At 37.7% G+C, this 19,530-nt stretch overlaps 1 protein-coding gene across 2 annotated transcripts in view; it reads right to left on the bottom strand.

The window, feature by feature from the left end:
* fubp3 (far upstream element binding protein 3) overlaps positions 1 to 19,530 on the bottom strand; it is a 59,543-nt gene that overhangs the window by 25,478 nt on the left and 14,535 nt on the right. The window contains exons 3-8 of one of the 2 annotated variants that reach the window (XM_062959043.1): positions 8,917 to 8,967; positions 7,147 to 7,180; positions 4,960 to 5,009; positions 4,567 to 4,638; positions 2,535 to 2,592; positions 731 to 893 (exon numbers count right to left, since the gene is read on the bottom strand). In XM_062959043.1, the coding sequence (XP_062815113.1) occupies positions 731 to 893; positions 2,535 to 2,592; positions 4,567 to 4,638; positions 4,960 to 5,009; positions 7,147 to 7,180; positions 8,917 to 8,967 (428 nt within the window). The remainder of the gene's footprint in view (positions 1 to 730; positions 894 to 2,534; positions 2,593 to 4,566; positions 4,639 to 4,959; positions 5,010 to 7,146; positions 7,181 to 8,916; positions 8,968 to 19,530) is intronic. The other variant, XM_062959044.1, reaches the window with a different exon arrangement.

Raw genomic sequence — 19,530 nt, 5'->3', positions numbered from 1 at the left:
AAAATAACTAAAAATAATACAAGAAAATAATAAAATATAATAAATAAAAATATAACTTACAATAAAATTAATAAAAAATTGCAAATAACGTCAAATAAAAATTACACAACAATTTTTAACCAATACCACCACCACTTTGCCACAGCAACGCGTGGCCGGGCACAGCTAGTATATCTATATATATAAAAGGGTAATGTCTTATATATATATAAAAGGGTAATGAAATTTCTCCAAAGTCATGTGGCCACTGGCATGACTGCGTGAAGCACCATCACCTTCCTGCCAGAGCGGTACCTATTGATCTACTCACATGGGCATGTTTTCGAACTGCCAGGTTGGCAGAAGCTGGGGCTAGCAGCGGGAGCTCACCCCAGTCCCTGGATTCAAACCGCCAACCTTTTGGTCAGCAAGCTCAGGTTTAATTCACAGCACCACGTCCCATAGCATTGAGTTATTGCCATTGGCTTGGGCTCATATGATGCAAATCTAAAGGGGAGGGGCCTACCCTTCTGACCAGCAACCAGGGTTGAAAACGGATATATATATATAGATACACACACACACACACAAAAGGATATGATACATAACTAGAACTATGAATATGAATATATCTCTTTCTATATATACAAAGAGAGAGATAATAGATATAGACAGCTATAGATATATAGGTTATATATAGATCTATGATATATAACTAGAACTATTATTATGTGTTGCCCCGCCCACCTACCTGCAGCTGCTTTATCGTCTCGCCGCCTTTGCCGATGACCAGGCCCACCTTGGAGGCCGGGATGAGGATCTCCTGGATGGTGCTGTTCCCGTCCACGTCGTTGTGGAAGCCCGGCCCGTTCCGGCAGCGGTCCACAATCTGGCCCAGCAGACGCTTGGCTTGCCTTTTTGGGGATGGGGAGGAAAACAGACAGAGAGAAAGACACCCTCAGGAAAAAAAAAAGCATCTTGGGCAAGTGGGCTTATTAACAAAAGACCCTCCCCATAAATGTACAGCTACTTATTAGCAGCAGCGTGACCCAGCACCAGTAGCAAAATAATATGGTTGCACTATTTACAAAAACAAGGTTTCCATAACACAAATAAAGTTCTTTATATCTCTTTGCTTCCACGCTGGGCTTCTTTCTCATGCAGATAAACAGCTTCACTCTCACAGAGCCTCCTCTCACACCGGACTTACACAGCAGCCTTCACACAGGAGCTTTACACACAGCAGCCTTCACACTGGAGCTTCACACAGGAGCTTTACACACAGCAGCCTTCACACTGGAGCTTCACACAGCAGCTTTTCACACAGCAGCCTTCACACAGGAGCTTTACACAGCAGCCTTCACACTGGAGCTTCACACACAGCAGCCTTCACACAGTAGCTTTACACAGTAGCTTTACACACAGCAGCCTTCACACTGGAGCTTCACACAGGAGCTTTACACAGTAGCTTTACATACAGCAGCCTTCACACTGGAGCTTTACACAGTAGCTTTACACATAGCAGCCTTCACACTGGAGCTTCACACAGTAGCTTTACACATAGCAGCCTTCACACTGGAGCTTCACACAGTAGCTTTACACATAGCAGCCTTCACACTGGAGCTTTACACAGTAGCTTTACACACAGCAGCCTTCACACTGGAGCTTCACACAGTAGCTTTACACACAGCAGCCTTCACACTGGAGCTTCACACAGCAGCTTTACACACAGCAACCTTCACACAGGAGTTTCACACAGGAGCTTTACACACAGCAGCCTTCACACTGGAGCTTCACACAGGAGCTTTACACACAGCAGCCTTCACACAGGAGCTTTACACACAGCAGCCTTCACACTGGAGCTTCACACAATAACTTTACACACAAAGCTTTCAATCTGAGGCTTCTCTCACCAAGCTTCTCACAACAGGCCTTCTCACACCGAGGCCTACCTCACACTGAGGCCTTCTCATACTGAGACTTACTAACACTGAGCCCTACTAAGCTGCAGGCAAACCTGCTTATATTGATGGTATCTCTTCCTTTGGAGACTTTTCTTTGTAGTAAAATAATATGGTTGCACTATTTACAAAAATAAGATTTCCATAACACAAATAAAGTTCTTTGCACTTCCTTCTTTGCTTCCATGCTGGGCTTCTTTCTCATGCTTCACTCTCACAGAGCCTCCTCTCACACCGAACTTACACTGGAGCTTCACACTGGAGCTTTACACACAGCAGCCTTCACACTGGAGTTCCACACAGTAGCTTTACACACAGCAGCCTTCACACTGGAGCTTTACACATGAGGCTTTCAACCTTGGGCTTCTCTCACCAGAGCTTCTCACACTGAGGCCTACCTCACACTGAGGCCTTCTCATACTGAGACTTACTAACACTGAGCCCTACTAAGCTGCAGGCACACTTGTTTATATTGACGGTCCCTCTTCCTTGGGAGGCTTTTCTTTGTAGTAAAATAATATGGTTGTATTATTTACAAAAATGAAGAAAAAGAGGAAAAGAGAAGAGGAAGCATTTGCTTTCTCGGGAACTCACTCAATGCTCTCTGGCGTTCCGGTCAGGACGCAGGGCCGCTCCGGCATCCCTCCGCCGTCTGCAAAGGAAGAACAGAAAATCAGAATAAAAGAAAATAAGAACCGAACCCTCCTTGTTTTCAAATAGGTCACTTTATTTCTTGCACTAATGTATTCCTTGAAACAGGCTGTCATGAAATCTAGGCTCAGAGGACTCAGTCGTTTACAGCACGGAATCCCAGTTGTGTAATGCTGCATTAATCACAAATGATTATGATGATTATTATTATTACAAACATTTATCGTATATACTCGAGTATAATCTGGGTTTTTCAGCCATTTTTCGGGAGTAAAAAAGCCCCCCTCGGCTTATACTCGGGTGAGGGTCCTGGTTAGCTTATATTTGGGTTGGCTTATACTCGAGTATATATGGTACATTTATTATTTTTCTCTATTATTATTGGTATTGTTACATTTATTATTTTACTCTATTATTGTTATTATATTTATTATTTTACTCTATTATTGTTATTATATTTATTATTTTACTCTATTGTTACTGTAACTACTACATTTATTTTACCTAATTTTATTATTAATATATGTATTATTTCACTCTGACATTATTATTACATTTATTATTTTACTGTATTTATTAGTATTACTACATTTATTATTTTACTCTATTATTGTTATTATATTTATTATTTTACTGTATTTATTAGTATTACTACATTTATTATTTTACTCTATTATTGTTATTATATTTATTTTACTTTATTGTTACTGTAACTACTACATTTATTTTACTCTATTTTTATTATTAATATATGTATTATTTCACTCTGACATTATTACTACATTTATTATTTTACTGTATTTATTAGTATTACTACATTTATTATTTTACTCTATTATTGTTATTATATTTATTATTTTACTCTATTATTATTGTAACTACTACATTTATTTTACTTATTTTTATTATTAATATATGTATTATTTCACTCTGACATTATTACTACATTTATTATTTTACTGTATTTATTAGTATTACTACATTTATTATTTTACTCTATTATTGTTATTATATTTATTATTTTATTCTATTATTATTGTAACTACTACATTTTACTCTATTTTTATTATTAATATATGTATTATTTCACTCTGACATTATTATTACATTTATTATTTTACTGTATTTATTAGTATTACTACATTTATTATTTTACTCTATTATCATTGTAACTACTACATTTATTTTATTTTTATTATTAATATATGTATTATTTCACTCTGACATTATTGTTATTACATTTATTATTTTACTGTATTTATTAGTATTTATTAATATTATATAGTATTAGTATAACAACACAACCGTTCAATGCTAAGGCTTCCCAGTCTGCGCAGGGTTCCATACTTCGTACTTTAACAACACAACCGTTCAATGCTAAGGCTTCACCGTCTGCGCAGGGTTCCATACTTCGCCCTTTAACAACACAACCATTCAATGCTAAGGCTTCTCCATCTGCGCAGGGTTCCATATTTCGCCCTTTAACAACACAACCATTCAATGCTAAGGCTTCCCGTCTGCGCAGGATTCTATACTTTGCACTTTAACAACACAACCGTTCAATCTAAGGCTTCTCCGTCTGCGCAGGGTTCCATACTTCGCCCTTTAACAACACAACCGTCCAATGCTAAGGCTTCCCCGTCTGCGCAGGGTTCCATACTTCGCCCTTTAACAACACAACCATTCAATGCTAAGGCTTCCCCATCTGCGCAGGGTTCCATACTTCGCCCTTTAACAACACAACCATTCAATGCTAAGGCTTCCCTGTCTGCACAGGGTTCCATACTTCGTACTTTAACAACACAACCGTTCAATGCTAAGGCTTCCCCGTCTGCGCAGGGTTCCATACTTCGCCCTTTAACAACACAACCGTTCAATGCTAAGGCTTCTTCATCTGCGCAAGGTTCCATACTTCGGACTTTAACAACACAATTGTTGCCTTCGTTTGATTAATTAGAAAGAACCGTGGTCTTACCTGGCGCAATTTGGATTTTGCAGCCCGACTCTGCTTGAATCCTGGAGATCTGCTCTCCTCCCCTGCCGATGACTGCAAAGAAACACAACAACCCAATGTTTACATTCACGTTTTAGAAAACTTTTCCAACACATAAAAGGAAAACTCCGTCTTAACTTTCAAGTCTTCGTCTCCGCAAAGCGAAGGGGAAGACGCTCGAAATCGGGAGAACTAACCAAATCATCCCCGATTTGATTGATTTCTCAAAGTCGAGCCAAGGAAAACCGTTTCCCTTCAAAATTGCGCAGCGTTAAAGAGACCCCGTGCCCATTACGCTCCCCCCGTCATAATGCGAAAGTCGTTTCCGAGAGAATATAAGCATTTCGAGAAGCTCGGAGCGGGAAATGTACTCACTGAATCCAACCATTTTGTCAGGCACTTTGAATTCTTCTGTTATTACTGCCCTAAAAAAAAAAGAGAAAAACGGAAAGCGCATTACGTTCCGGTAATGCCGGAGAAATTTCCAAAAAATTAAAGGAAAGTAGCCCAGCGTTTTTGCAAAACCGTCCCCATTCTATGTAATATTAATAAAGATTTGGAGATGATTTAAGACTCAACTCAAATGGGAATGTGAGGCACGGCTCACTCTGTCCCGACCGGAAACGACGACAGAATAATAAATGATATTATTCTCTGAAAAAACATTATCAGGTATCTCAGGGTGTATCTACATATTGTATATACTCAAGTATAAGCCGAGTTTTTCAGCCCTTTTTTAGGACTGAAAAAGCCCCCATCGGCTTATACTCGGGTGAGGGTCCTGGTCGGCTTATACACGAGTATTTATGGTACATTTATTATTTTTCTCTATTATTATTATTGGTGTTATTATATAATAATATAATATTATTGGTATGATCATATAATAATATAATATTATTGGTATTATCATATAATATAATATTATTGGTATTGTCATGTAATAATATAATATTATTGGTATTATCATATAATAATATAATATTATTGGTATTGTCATATAATAATATAATCTTATTGGTATTGTCATATAATTATATAATCTTATTGGTATTATCATATAATATAATTGGTATTATCATATAATACAATATTATTGGTATTATCATATAATAATATAACATTATTGGTATTATTATATAATAATATAACATTATTGGTATTATCATATAATAATATAATATTATTGGTATTATCATATAATAATATAACATTATTGGAATTATTATATAATAATATAACATTATTGGTATTATCATATAATAATATAATATTATTGGTATTATCATATAATAATATAATCTTATTGGTATTATCATATAATAATATAATATTATTGGTATTATCATATAATAATTGAGATTTTTTTAAAAAAGATATTTTAAAGATGTTTTTAAATTGTTAGATTTTAGCCTTTCTTGTAAGCCGCCCCGAGCCCTAGGGGAGTGGCGGCATATAAGTTTAAATAATAAATAAATAATAATAAATAATAATATAATATTATTGGTATTATCATATAATATAATTTTATTGGTATTATCATATAATAATATAATATTATTGGTATTATCATATAATAATATAATGTATATACATATAATATTATATTGTAATATGATAATACTAATTAATATAATAATATTAATTATACATTATATATTACATGTAATATTACTAATAATATTACAATATATTGATATAGTACAATATAGTAATTTAATGCCAGTATTGTGCTGGGGTGAGGGAGGGCGGGGTATAAATGTAGTAAAGAAATAAATAATAAATATATATATTTACTGACTTTTACACACACACATAGTATTATTATTATTATTATTATTATTATTATTATTATTGTATGTACATATAACTTGTAAGTCGCTCTGAGTCCCCTTTGGGGTGAGAGAGAGCGGGGTATAAATGTAATAAAGAAATATATATATATATATATACTGACTTTTACACACATACACATAAGTATTATTATTATTATTATTATTATTATTATTATTATTATTATTATTATTATTATATGTACGTATAACTTGTAAGCCACTCTGAGTCCCCTTAGTATAATACTAATACTTATGTGTGTAAAAGTCAGTAAATATATATATTTATTTCTTTACTACATTTATACCCATAAATCTAGTAAAGAATTAAATATATATATTTACTGACTTTTACACACATACACGTAAGTATTAGTATTATTAATATTATTATTGCACTGTTCAAACAGCAACCCATCTCTGTTTGACTTTGGATACGTATTCCTATTTTTTCAAAAAATCCCATTCACGGGCCTTCAAATCTCAGGCCGAAGTTGACCTCAATGTGGCTTTGTATTCTCCAAAAAGCATATTTTTGGGCAATATATTGAAGCATAAAGAAAGAAAGCGGAGATCGGAAAACTCAGAGCCAAGGCCTCGGTTTATTTCTCCGTTCCTTAGACGGAAGGAAAGAACTTTGGTCGGGAAAGCCGAGCTCTCCGGTACAGATGGCAGATCAATAAACAATTAGAATTGATCAATAAATAATAAAACGTAACCTACTGCTTACCTTTGATGTACCAGGGCCCCTAACTGGTTACCTACTGCGGGCAGGGAAGAGAGAAGAAAGAAAAATCAAAGCATTAGCCCCGGATAAACTAACTTCATCTCGATAGAAGAGGGAGGAAAAATACTCATAAAGAGGAGAAGCGGAGCAAAAACAAAATAAACAGCAATTTGGGTTCGAGTGGCTGGAACAGGAGGGGGATTTTCTCGATCAACAAGAGCCTCGGAGCAAAAGGTGTCCAGCTGAAACGCCGGAGAGGAAATTGATCCGCTTCGCCCTCACGCTGGGAAGCAGTCGCCCCAAATATATATATATATATATACACATATACACACTAGCTGTGCCCGGCCACGCGTTGCTGTGGCTTATGGGAATCCTTTGTTGGCCAGGTAGAATAGCAGTGAATAGCCTTTCAGTCTCAAAGTCTGGCCGTTTTCTGGAGTAACTGGAGCTTTTTGTTGTATGAACGTAGAGGCATGGATGAGGGGTTGTGCTGCCAAGTTTAGTGTTTCTGGGATGTGTAGTTTTGTTGTTTTGTCCTAGGCCGAAATTTCATTACCCTTTTATATTTAAATGTTTGGTGATACCCTTCTGACCGGCAGCCGGGGGGGGGGGGGGGAAACGGCTCTTCCTCGTCCTCTAATTTGGACTTTATTTTTCTAGGTTTTTTTGTTTGAAAGACATAGATTGGATGACTATGTCTTTTGCGGCCAAGTTTGGTGTGATTTGGTTCAGTGGTTTTGTTGTTTACTCAGTCCTACATCTATCTATCTATATATATAAAAGAGTGATGGGATCAGGGCACCAGACAAAACAACAAAACTATAGGCCCCCCAACCTCGAAATCTGACAACAGAACCCCTCATCCGTGCCTCTGCGTTCATACAACAAAAAGAAAAGAAAAATAAAGTCCTAATTAGAGGGAGAGGAATAATTGTTTTTCCTTTAAACATTACAGTCTGGAAGATACTACTATGAATTACAACAGTTGACTGTACTTATTATTTTCATTATTGTTGTTAACTCTCAGGTTATTATGTTTGTACATGATGCTCTAAATTACATAGCACATTTTATGTTTTGAACCTTTATAGTATTTGCTTATCTTTTTCACATAGAAAGAAGATAGCTCTATACTCAGAAAGGCCTGACTATTTCTGTGGCCTTTACATGTCACATCTCTTTTTATGTTTTGAACCTTTATAGTGTTTGCTTATCTCTTTTATCCAATTGCTGCCAGTTAGAAGGCTAAGCTCCGCCCACTTGGTCTCCTAGCAACCTACTCAGCCCAGGGGACAGGCAGGCCTCACTTAGGCCTCTTCCACATATTATCTAATTTGCACTGGATTATATGGCAGTGTAGACTCAAGGCCCTTCCACACAGCTATATAACCCATTTAGAATCTTATATTATCTGCTTTGAACTGGATTATCTTGACTCCACACTGCCATATAATCCACTTCAGTGTGCATTTTATACAGCTATGAAGAAGGGGCTCATATAATCCAGTTTTAAGCAGATAATATAAGATTATCAATATATACAGTACAGTCTCACCATACTTCGCCACAGCAACGCGTGGCCGGGCACAGTTATTTTTTATATAGATAGATATATATATTTAAAAAGGAGGATCAAGCGGATTGGTACACAATTAAAAGAGAAGGAGCAGCCAAGAAGGAAGACACAAGAGATTCGGGGAAGGTTTAATCTAAGCGGGAGAGGAAAGAGAGATGGAGAGATAAAGAGAGGGAAGGGGACTTGCAACATACTTCTCTGGGTCTCTCTTATCTGTGCTCCATGGAGCCAACTTACACGGAGACCTGTCAAAGGAATAGGGCGGTTAAAGAGCCGTGTCGTCACCATGAGTTTTGCGTTTAATCACATTTCTAACCGAGGCCGCCGTCCCGTGATCTCTCCCTTAGGAGCCCCTTCCCGCTAAGAGCGCCGGGATCCTCTCCGGAAACGGCGTCACGGGATCGGAGATGCAAGAAGAGAAGGAGACCGACAGAAAGGAGACGCGAAGGGAAACACAACGTCACCGATCTGGACATTCAACAGGTGCCACCATCTAGGTGGACACAAATCGGGCTCACAAACTATGGTCCCGGATCCCTATGTTATGCCCCTACCGTCACAAAAAGATCCAGAGCTTGTTATTAGACTAACCATGGTTTGCTGGTTTCTGCAACACAAAAGAATCACAATAATGGTTTGTTCAGAACAAGCCAAGAGGATCCAGGTGCCACAATAAAATGATGGGACAACTGTATTGGATCCCTATGTTCAGCCCTTACCATCACAAGAAGATCCACTATTAGTGATTACACTAACTATCGCAAGAAGATCTAGCATTAGTCGTTACGCTAACCATGGTTTGTTGGATTCTGCAAACCAAAGGAATCACAATAATGGTTTGTTCAGAACAAGCCAAGGTTAATATATACACAAAGCAGGTTCACGTATCACAACAAACTATGGCCCCAGATCCCTATGTTCATCCCTTACCATCACAGGAAGATCCACTATTAGTGATTACACTAACTATCGCAAGAAGATCTAGCATTAGTCGTTACGCTAACCATGGTTTGTTGGCTTCTGCAAACCAAAGGAATCACAATAATGGTTTGTTCAGAACAAGCCAAGGTTAATATATACACAAAGCAGGTTCACGTATCACAACAAACTATGGCCCCAGATCCCTATGTTCATCCCTTACCATCACAAGAAGATCCACTATTAGTGATTACACTAACCATGGTTTGTTGGTTTCTGCAACGCAAAAGAATCACAATAACGGTCAGTTCAGAATAAGCCAAGAGGACCCAGGTGCCACAACAAACAATGGGACAACTGTATCGGATCCCTACGTTCAGCCCTTTCCATCACAAGAAGATCTAGCATTAGTCATTACGCTAACCATCACAATAATGGTTTCTTCAGAACAAGCCAAGGTCAATATATACACAAAGCAGGTTCACGTATCACAACAAACTATGGTCCCGGATCCCTATGTTCAGCCCATTCCATCACAAGAAGATCCACTATTAGTGATTACACTAACCATGGTTTGTTTGTTTCTACAATACAGAAGAATCACAATAATGGTTTGTTCAGAATAAGTCAAGGTTAATATATACACACAGCAGGTTCACGTATCACAACAAACTATGGTCCTGAATGCCTATGTTCTGCCCATTCCATCACAAGAAGACCCACTATTAGTGATTACACTAACCATGGTTTGTTGGTTTCAGCAACGCAAAAGAATCACAATAATGGTTTGTTCAGAACAAGCCAAGAGGATCCAGGTGCCACAACAAATGAAGGGACAACTGTATTGGATCCCTACGTTCAGCCCTTTCCATCACAAGAAGATCCACTATTAGTAATTACACTAACCATGGTTTGTTGGTTTCTACAACGCAGAAGAATCACAATAATAGTTTGTTCAGAACAATCCATGGTTAACACACACACACAAAGCAGGTTCAGATATCACAACAAACTATAGTCCCGGATCCCTATGCTCTGCCCATTCCATCACAACAAGACCCACTATTAGTGATTACACTAACCATGGTTTGTTGGCTTCGGCAAACCAAAGGAATCACAGTAATTGTTTGTTCGGAACAAGCCAAGGTAACAAATACACACAGCTGGTTCACGTATCACAACAAACTATGGTCCCGAATCCTTATGTTCTGCCCATTCCATCACAAGAAGATGCACTATTAGTGATTACACTAATCATGGTTTGTTGGTTTCTGCAACGCAGAAGAATCACAATAATGGTTTGTTCAGAACAAGCCAAGAGGATCCAGGTGCCACAACAAACAATGGGACAACTGTATTGGATCCCTACGTTCAGCCCTTTCCATCACAAGAAGATCCACTATTAGTGATTACACTAACTATCTATGGTTTGTTGGTTTCTGGAAACCCAAGGCATTGTAATGATGGGTTTGTTCAAAACAATCCATGGTTAACACACACACACAAAGCAGGTTCAGATATCACAACAAACTATAGTCCCGGATCCCTATGTTCAGCCCATTCCATCACAAGAAGATCCACTATTAGTGATTACACTAACCATGGTTTGTTGGTTTCTACAATGCAGAAGAATCACAATAATGGTTTGTTCAGAATAAGCCAAGGTTAATATATACACAAAGCAGGTTCACTTATCACAACAAACTATGGTCCCGGATCCCTATGCTCTGCCCATTCCATCACAAGAAGATCCACTATTAGTGATTACACTAACCATGGTTTGTTGGTTTCTACAACGCAAAAGAATCACAATAATAGTTTGTTCAGAACAAGCCAAGAGGATCCAGGTGCCACAACAAACGATGGGACAACTGTATTGGATCACTACGCTCAGCCCTTACCGTCACAAGAAGACCCACTATTAGTGATTACACTAACCATGGTTTCTGCAACGCAAAAGAATCACAATAATGGTTTGTTCAGAACAAGCCAAGAGGATCCAGGTGCCACAACAAACGATGGGACAACTGTATTGGATCCCTACGTTCAGCCCTTTCCATCACAAGAAGATCCACTATTAGTAATTACACTAACCATGGTTTGTTGGTTTCTGCAAACCAAAGGAATCACAATAAGTTAATTTTTTAACTGATTTATAGTGTATTGTACTGTTTTTATATGTCTGTTTTATTGTAAGCCGCCCTGAGTCCCCTGTTGGGTGAGAAGGGCGGGATATAAATATTGTAATAAATAAATAAATAAATAATGGTTTGTTCAGAACAAGCCAAGGTCAATATATACACAAAGCAGGTTCACGTATCACAACAAACTATGGTCCCGGATCCCTATGTTCAGCCCATTCCATCACAAGAAGATCCACTATTAGTGATTACACTAACCATGGTTTGTTGGTTTGTTGGCGCACGAGACTCTAGGGAAAATACGGTAGTTTGCCCGACAAAAACTCTGGAGCGAACAGCGCACAAAGACACAAGCCAAGGTCTCCCTCCGCAGAACGTAACTCACTTTGTTCATGCAAGCGCAGCCCTCGGCGACCATTACCCCAAAATGGGCCATTCAGTGCTAACAACCGGTTGGAGCCCACTTCAATTACGGCGCGCGGCGGAGGCAGAGACGGCAAGCGGCACCACAATCGACCTAGACGCAATGAGGACGGCTTCTTCTCTCAACGGCTCTTATTCCCTTTTGACCCCAAAATGAGTCGGAATTTAGTTTGAGAGCAAACAGAGCACACGATAGAAAGCGCCATCGAGCCCCTTGCCAAAGAGGAAACATAGCCGAAGAGGGTCCGTCCATTCCCATTCTGTCAATAGCATCACAACGGGATGAAATATCTATTTTATTTTTTTAATTACTGTATATCCATACTCGAGACAGACTACAAACAGAGGCACAACTCTGTGGCCCAAATGATCAATTGGAACTTATGCCTCAAGTCCCACCTCCCAGCAGCAAAGAACTGGTGGGATCACAAACCTGCAAAAGTCTTGGAAAATGAGCACACAAAGATACAGTGGGACTTCCGAATCCAGACTGACAAAGTTCTGGAACACAACACACCAGACCTCACAGTTGTGGAAAAGAAAAAGGTTTGGATCATGGATGTCGGTGACAGTTGCATTGACGAAAAACAACAGGAAAAACTCAGTCGCTATCAGGACCTCAAGACTGAACTTCAAAGACTCTGGCAGAAACCAGTACAGGTGGTCCCGGTGGTGATGGGCACACTGGGTGCTGTGCCAAAAGATCTCAGTTGGCATTTGGAAACAATAGACATTGACAAAATTACGATCTGCCAGCTGCAAAAGGCCACCTGACTGGGATCTGCAGCATCATCCGAAAATACATCACACAGTCCTAGACACTTGGGAAGTGTTCGACTTCAATGATCCAAACCTTATTATTATGATTATTATTATTATTATTATTATTATTATTATTATTATTATTATTATTTTATTATGACACAGCAAACAAGATAAACATGCTGGATTTCGTTTCAAAAAATCACAAGTCGAACTTATTATTTTATTATGACACAGCAAAGATAGATATGCTGGATTTCGTATCACAAAATCACAAGTCGGACACTTCCCAAGTGTCTAGGACTGTGTGATGTATTATTATTATTATTATTATTATTATTATTATTATTATTATTTTATTATGACACAGCAAACAAGATAGACATGCTGGATTTTGTTTCACAAAATCACAAGTCAAGCACTTCCCAAGTGTCTAGGACTGTGTGATGTATTATTATTATTATTATTATTATTATTATTATTATTATTATTTTATTATGACACAGCAAACAAGATAGACATGCTGGATTTTGTATCACAAAGCCACAAGTCGAACACTTCCCAAGTGTCTAGGAGTGTGTGATGTATTTTCAGATGAAAATATATTATTATTATTATTATTATTATTATTATTATTATATTGTATGACACAGCAAACAAGATAGATATGCTGGATTTCGTCTCACAAAATCACAAGTCGAACACTTCCCAAGTGTCTAGGAGTGTGTGATGTATTTTCAGATGAAAATATATTATTATTATTATTATTATTATTATTATTTTATTATGACACAGCAAACAAGATAGATATGCTGGATTTCGTCTCACAAAATCACAAGTCGAACACTTCCCAAGTGTCTAGGAGTGTGTGATGTATTATTATTATTATTATTATTATTATTATTATTATTATTATTATTATTATTATTCCACCTCAACCTACAACATTCACACATTCAAATATACCTTAACCCACATACAACAACCTCAAGTTGCAATACTATTCCTATTTCTTTTCCTGCAAACCCACAACCTCCGCCTAAAAATCCGACAGCGGGGCCAACGGTAAGAGACCTTCCTCGGCCTCCTTGGCAGAGAAAGATGATGACCGTTGCATCTTTTCTTTCTTGAAAAGAGGGGACAATGGAGCTCCAGAGTGCCGTAAACAATCTCAGCCTCCCTGCAAACTCATTTCGCTCGGGGAGGAGAGAGAGACCTAATCGAAATGGGAGAAAAACTTCCCCGTCTGCCGCCGCCGCCGCCTCCGAAATAGCGGAGGAGGGCTGGCTGACCCTCCTTTTACATCCATCCCGCACCATTTGAGTTTAACGGCCCCGTCATTTTACTGCAAAATAAGGGGGGGAAAGAAAGGCTGCATAAATTCAGCCCCATTTCCCAGCCCCTGCCAGTCAAACCGCTTTCCCAACTTGACCCACGTTTCCTTTCGCCGAGTTGCTCCGAATTGGTTTTTAAATATTTTAAAACCATCGGGTGCATTTAAGTTTTTTTCTTCTCTTGTTTTCCCTCTAAAGGTATTGAGATCAATGCTTTAACTGATAAATAAAGCCGCGCACAGAAAACAATCTGTGACTTTTTGTTTGTCTGCCGCTTTAGGGACCGACGAGGCCCAGTTCTTTTCCAGTCTATCATTATTCCTTTCTTCCAGCAAAAAAAAAAAAATCAACTTTTAGAAGAACTTTTGTAAAACCATTTAAGTGTTTATAGGCATTCTTTGCCACTTTGAGTCTCTTTTAAGAGAAAAAGCATAGCCACTAATAGGTTGCTGTGAGTTTTCCATGTTCCAGAAGCATTCTCTTCTGACGTTTCGCCCACATCTATGTCAGGCATCCTCAGAGGTTGTGAGGTCTGTCTGGAAACTAGGAAAGTGGCGTTTATATATCTGTGGAATGATGTCCAAGGTGGGAGAAAGAACTCTTGTCTGTTGGAGGCAAGTGTGAATATTATTATTATTATTATTATTATTATTATCACGATCTGCCAACTGCAAAAGGCCACCCTACTGGGATCTGCACGCATCATCTGAAAATACATCACACAGTCCTAGACACTTCTTCAGGGTCCCATTCGTGAGCCAGAGCCATAGCCGCAGCAGACAAAAAACCAGTACAAGAAAACTGCACTACAAACTAGAGCTGAAAGCTGGCACAACAAAACATTGCATGGAAATTTCCTTGACAAAATTGAAGGAAAAGCTGATAAGGAGAATACGAAATCCAGCATATCTATCTTGTTTGCTGTGTCATAATAAAATAAAATAATAATAATAATAATAATAATAATAATACATCACACAGTCCTAGACACTTGGGAAGTGTTCGACTTGTGATTTTGTGATACGAAATCCAGCATATCTATCTTGTTCGCTGTGTCATACTATGTCGTTATGTCAATAATAATAATAATTATTATATTAAATATGGACAAGTTGTTTACATTTGTTGCGACAGCAAGCAGAATGGTGTTTACCAAACTTTGGAAGCAAGATTCAATCCCTACTAAGATACAATGGATTGATAAAATTATGGAAATAAAGGACATGGACAAACTGACATACAGTAGAGTCTCACTTATCCAACATTCGCTTATCCAACGTTCTGGATTATCCAACGCATTTTTGTAGTCAATGTTTTCAATATATTGTGATATTTTGGTGCTAAATTCGTAAATACAGTAATTACCACATAGCATTACTGCGTCTTGAACTACTTTTTCTGTCAAATTTGTTGTATAACATGATGTTTTGGTGCTGAATTTGTAAAATCATAATCTAATTTGGCGTTTAATAGGCTTCTCCTTAATCTCTCCTTATTATCCAACATATTCGCTTATCCAACGTTCTGCCGGCCCGTTTATGTTGGATAAGTGAGACTCTTCTATATATGCTGAAGCAGAGCAATGGAAAGGGAATTAAAATGACAGACTGGACAATGTTTGAGAGTTATATAAAGGTGGATGAAAAATAAATCAATAACAATATGAAGGATGGACCTTAGATAAGAGAGGAAATTTTAGCACCAAAATATCACGATGTATTGAAAACATTGACTACAAAAATGGCTTGGATAATCCAGAACCTTGGATAAGCGAGGCTTGGATAAGTGAGACTCTACTGTATTATTATTAACAGTTTGAGCAACAAGACACACTGCTCAAATAAAAAAACTAAAAGTTAATATTTCTTAATGGCTCTCCAACAGCAATAACCTGTATTAAGAAGACTTCAAGTATTCTCATATTCCTATATTTATAATTTACAGTACTTTCCATTCCACTCAGGATAATATCTATATATATAAAAGAGTGATGGAATCCCGGCGACCAACAAAACAACAAAACTAAACACCCCACAACCTCGAAAATTGACAGCACAACCCCTCATCCACGCCTCTAGGTTGATACAACAAAAAGAAAAGAAAAATAAAGTCCTAATTAGAGAGAGAGGAATAATTGCTTTCATCCAATTGCTGCCAGTTAGAAGGCTAAGCTCCTCCAACTTGGTCTCCTAGCAACCCAATAAAAAATAATAAAAAACACTAAAAAATAATTAAAAACACTAAAAAAATTAATACAATAAAATACCATAATAACAAAAAAATAACTAAAAGTTATACAAGAAAAAATAAAATATAATAAATAAAATTAAAAAATACAAATAACGTCAAATAAAAATTACACAACAACTTTTTAACCAATACCACCACCACTTTGCCACAGCAACGCGTGGCCAGGCAAAGCTAGTATATATATAAAAGAGTGATGGAATCCCGGCGACCAACAAAACAACAAAACTAAACACCCCACAACCTCGAAAATTGACAGCACAACCCCTCATCCACGCCTCTAGGTTGATACAACAAAAAGAAAAGAAAAATAAACTCCTAAGATTCCCATAAGCCACAGCAACGCGTGGTCGGGCATAGCTAGTAAACCTATAATATTCAACACTCATCTATGCTATTGAGTGGTTTGAGTCTTCCTATTCTAATGAAAATTATTTCCAAGCACTAATTGCTTTTGAATGAATGCTTGAAACCCGACCTTGACTCCACTCTCCCTTCCAAGCGTTTCCTTCATTACTTCTGGATAACTTCTTACAAACTTATGCAGCCTGCGAAAAATCCCATTTAGTAAAAACATATTCACGGAAATGGATTGTCCCCTGAACCCAGGCGACGAAGCGCTTTCCAGAAGGCACCCCAATTTGACATTTGCCAACAATCATTTCCATTTGCTCAATGGGCTTTTACACATATTTTATGGTTGTGCGCCTTTCGAGTTGTTTCTGACTCGCCGCGACCCTGGGCGAGATTAAAACATCCAAACAGAAATGGAAGAAATGTATGACAGATTTTTCCGATTCTTTCGAGAAACGGGGCTTTTTTTTCTCCCTTTGAGCAAGGCAATTACTAGGTTTTTTTTTTCTTTCCGCCGCTTTGTTTCAGGGAGGCAAAAGCACATTTCGCAGCAAATAATTGAAAAGAAGAAAAAAGGAATTCAGTTCCGCGTTTCAAGCTCCATTTCATGCCCATTGCTCGGGTCAGTTCAGCCAATTCCAGTCGGCCGCAAGGCGCAAATTAAGTCTCCTTGAAAGGAAGTGGAAGGGCCGGCGTTCGCGCCTTCTGAAAAGAGTCAGAAAAGCTCCGAAAACCTGCCACGATCGGCACCTGGAATCCATAATCCACTATCAATCAGCAACCCATTTACCGAAATGGATAGGTGCGGAGTTAAAGGCCTCACCGCGGCTCAAAAAGTAGAATATGCACAAGGAATAGAGAGAAGCAGAAAAACATCAGAAACATAACCATATCATGGTACTCCTTCTTTCCTCACATGTTAACCACAATCTCACTTTGGTTGCTGTGAGTTTTCCGGGCTGTATGGCCATATTCCAGGAGGATTTCTCCCACATCTATGGCAGACATCCTTAGAGGTACATACCTCACAACATAATAATAATAATATAATAATAATGTAAAGCAAAGTGAAGAAGTCAAAAATCAGAAACTCCTCAAAGCACAGCAGACAAAAAACCAGTACAAGAAAACCGCACTACAAACTAGAGCTGACAGCCGGCACAACAAAACATTGCATGGAAAGTTCCTTGCCATAGATGTCTCCCACATCTATGGCAGACATCCTCAGAGGTACAGTATATACCTCACAACATAATAATAATAATAATAATAATAATAATAATAATAATAATAATATAATGTAAAGCAAAGTGAAGAAGTCAAAAATCAGAAACTCCTCAAAGCACAGCAGACAAAAAACCAGCACAAGAAAACTGCACTACAAACTAGAGCTGACAGCTGGCACAACAAAACATTGCATGGAAAGTTCCTTGCCATAGATGTCTCCCACATCTATGGCAGACATCCTCAGATGTATATACCTCACAACATAATAATAATAATAATAATAATAATGATAATAATAATAATAATGTAAAGCAAAGTGAAGAAATCAAAAATCAGAAACTCCTCAAAGCACAGCGGACAAAAAACCAGCACAAGAAAACCGCACTACAAACTAGAGCTAACAGCTGGCACAACAAAACATTGCATGGAAAGTTCCTTGCCATAGATGTCTCCCACATCTATGGCAGACATCCTCAGAGGTCTATACCTCACTACATAATAATAATAATAACAATAATAATAATAATAATAACAACAACAACAACAACAATGTAAAGCAAAGTGAAGAAGTCAAAAATCAGAAACTCCTCAAAGCACAGCAGACAAAAAACCAGCACAAGAAAACCGCACTACAAACTAGAGCTGACAGCTGGCACAACGAAACATTGCATGGAAAGTTCCTTGCCATAGATGTCTCCCACATCTATGGCAGACATCCTCAGAGGTACAGTAGAGTCTCACTTATCCAAGCTAAACGGACCGGCAGAAGCTTGGATAAGCGAATATCTTGGACAATAAGGAGGGATTAAGGAAAAGCCTATTAAACATCAAATTAGGTTATGATTTTACAAATTAAGCACCAAAACATTATGTTTTACAACAAATTTGACAGAAAAGGCAGTTCAATACGCAGTAATGTTATGTTGTAACTACTGTATTTACGAATTTAGCACCAAAATATCACGCTATATTGAAAACATTGACTACAAAAATGGCTTGGATTATCCAGAGGCTTGGATAAGTGAGACTCTACTGTATATACCTCACAACATAATAATAATAATAATAATAATAATAATAATAATAATAATAATAATAATAACAACAATAACAACAATGTAAAGCAAAGTGAAGAAGTCAAAAATCAGAAACTCCTCAAAGCACAGCAGACAAAAAACCAGTACAAGAAAACCGCACTACAAACTAGAGCTGACAGCTGGCACAACAAAACATTGCATGGAAAGTTCCTTGCCATAGATGTCTCCCACATCTATGGCAGACATCCTCAGAGGTATATACCTCACAACATAATAATAATAATAATAATAATAATAATAATAATAATGATAATAATAATGTAAAGCAAAGTGAAGAAGTCAAAAATCAGAAACTCCTCAAAGCA

The sequence above is a fragment of the Anolis carolinensis genome, unplaced genomic scaffold (genome assembly GCF_035594765.1).
Source record: "Anolis carolinensis isolate JA03-04 unplaced genomic scaffold, rAnoCar3.1.pri scaffold_7, whole genome shotgun sequence".
NCBI lineage: Eukaryota > Metazoa > Chordata > Lepidosauria > Squamata > Dactyloidae > Anolis > Anolis carolinensis.
The sequence above is the reverse complement of the archived record's forward strand: the minus strand, read 5'-3'. Positions and strand labels throughout refer to the sequence as shown.